Raw genomic sequence first — 949 nt, 5'->3', positions numbered from 1 at the left:
GCACGTCATCAGCCAGAGACGGGAAGTAAGGGAAGACCCTCACACCTTACAGCGATAAGCAGCAACTGTAGGTCTAAGCTCCCACGAGAGCAAAGAGGTAAAGTCTGACTGGGATCTCTTGGGATTTTAAAAGCCTGTTTAAATGCATTCATCTTTGCCACGTTAGTATCCTGAAGCACTGAACAGTGACCACTTCACTCGGGGTAAATGCAAGGACAGACCCATCGGGAAGGATCGTAACAAACTGATATCTTCCCTGAAAAATGGGATCACAGCCATCAGTTCTCCAAATACCTATACGTGCTTTCAATTCACACAGATTTTTCCTCCGATACAGGAACGAAGTAGGTCAAGGAAGAATTTTTTTATCTATGCATAATTTTGCTGAAGTTTCACTTTTTTTTGTCATGAATTTGAGAGGCAGAACTGCAATACGAAATGGCAGCTGAGGAAGGGTAACATGCATTGCTAACACTGCCCCAGCCTGCACCTCCCCCAGTAAAAAGCCCAGTTTTCTTTACCTTTTCGGTTCATCCCCATCTGGAGGCATTTGAGCAGCCGGCAGTACTGGCATCTGTTGCGCTGTTTGCGTGACATGACGCAGTTCTTGTCTCGACTGCATCTGTAAACCCGCTTGTTGCAGATGCTCCTTTTGAAGAACCCCTTGCAGCCCTCGCAGGAGATGATCCCATAGTGCAGCCCCGTAGCTCTGTCCCCGCAGATCAGGCAGGTTCGCTGATCCACCCGCTCATCTGGAAGAGAAGACCAAAGGCTTTGTGATGAGCAAAACAGCTTTTCCGAGCGATCGGAAACTCTCCCAAGGGGACTGGGAAAGTCTCGGCACCCCGTGGCCTGCGCGGACAGACGTCTGCAAAGCAGAGCGCGGTGCAGGCGTTCACCTAGAAGCACCGGTCTCGGCAGCCCGGCATAGCCCGGCCGGAGGTGCCGC

At 50.9% G+C, this 949-nt stretch overlaps 1 protein-coding gene across 1 annotated transcript in view; it reads right to left on the bottom strand.

The window, feature by feature from the left end:
- NR6A1 (nuclear receptor subfamily 6 group A member 1) overlaps positions 1-868 on the bottom strand; it is a gene marked incomplete at its 5' end in the record, with an annotated part of 21,194 nt that extends 20,326 nt beyond the window's left edge. The window contains one exon of the mRNA XM_009648840.2: positions 522-868. Within this exon, the coding sequence (XP_009647135.1) occupies positions 522-868 (347 nt within the window). The remainder of the gene's footprint in view (positions 1-521) is intronic.
- Between the last annotated feature and the right edge of the window lie 81 nt (positions 869-949).

This window comes from Egretta garzetta, unplaced genomic scaffold, assembly GCF_000687185.1.
Source record: "Egretta garzetta isolate BGI_Z169 unplaced genomic scaffold, ASM68718v1 scaffold211, whole genome shotgun sequence".
Classification (NCBI taxonomy): domain Eukaryota; kingdom Metazoa; phylum Chordata; class Aves; order Pelecaniformes; family Ardeidae; genus Egretta; species Egretta garzetta.
This window is presented reverse-complemented; position numbering and strand designations above follow the sequence as displayed.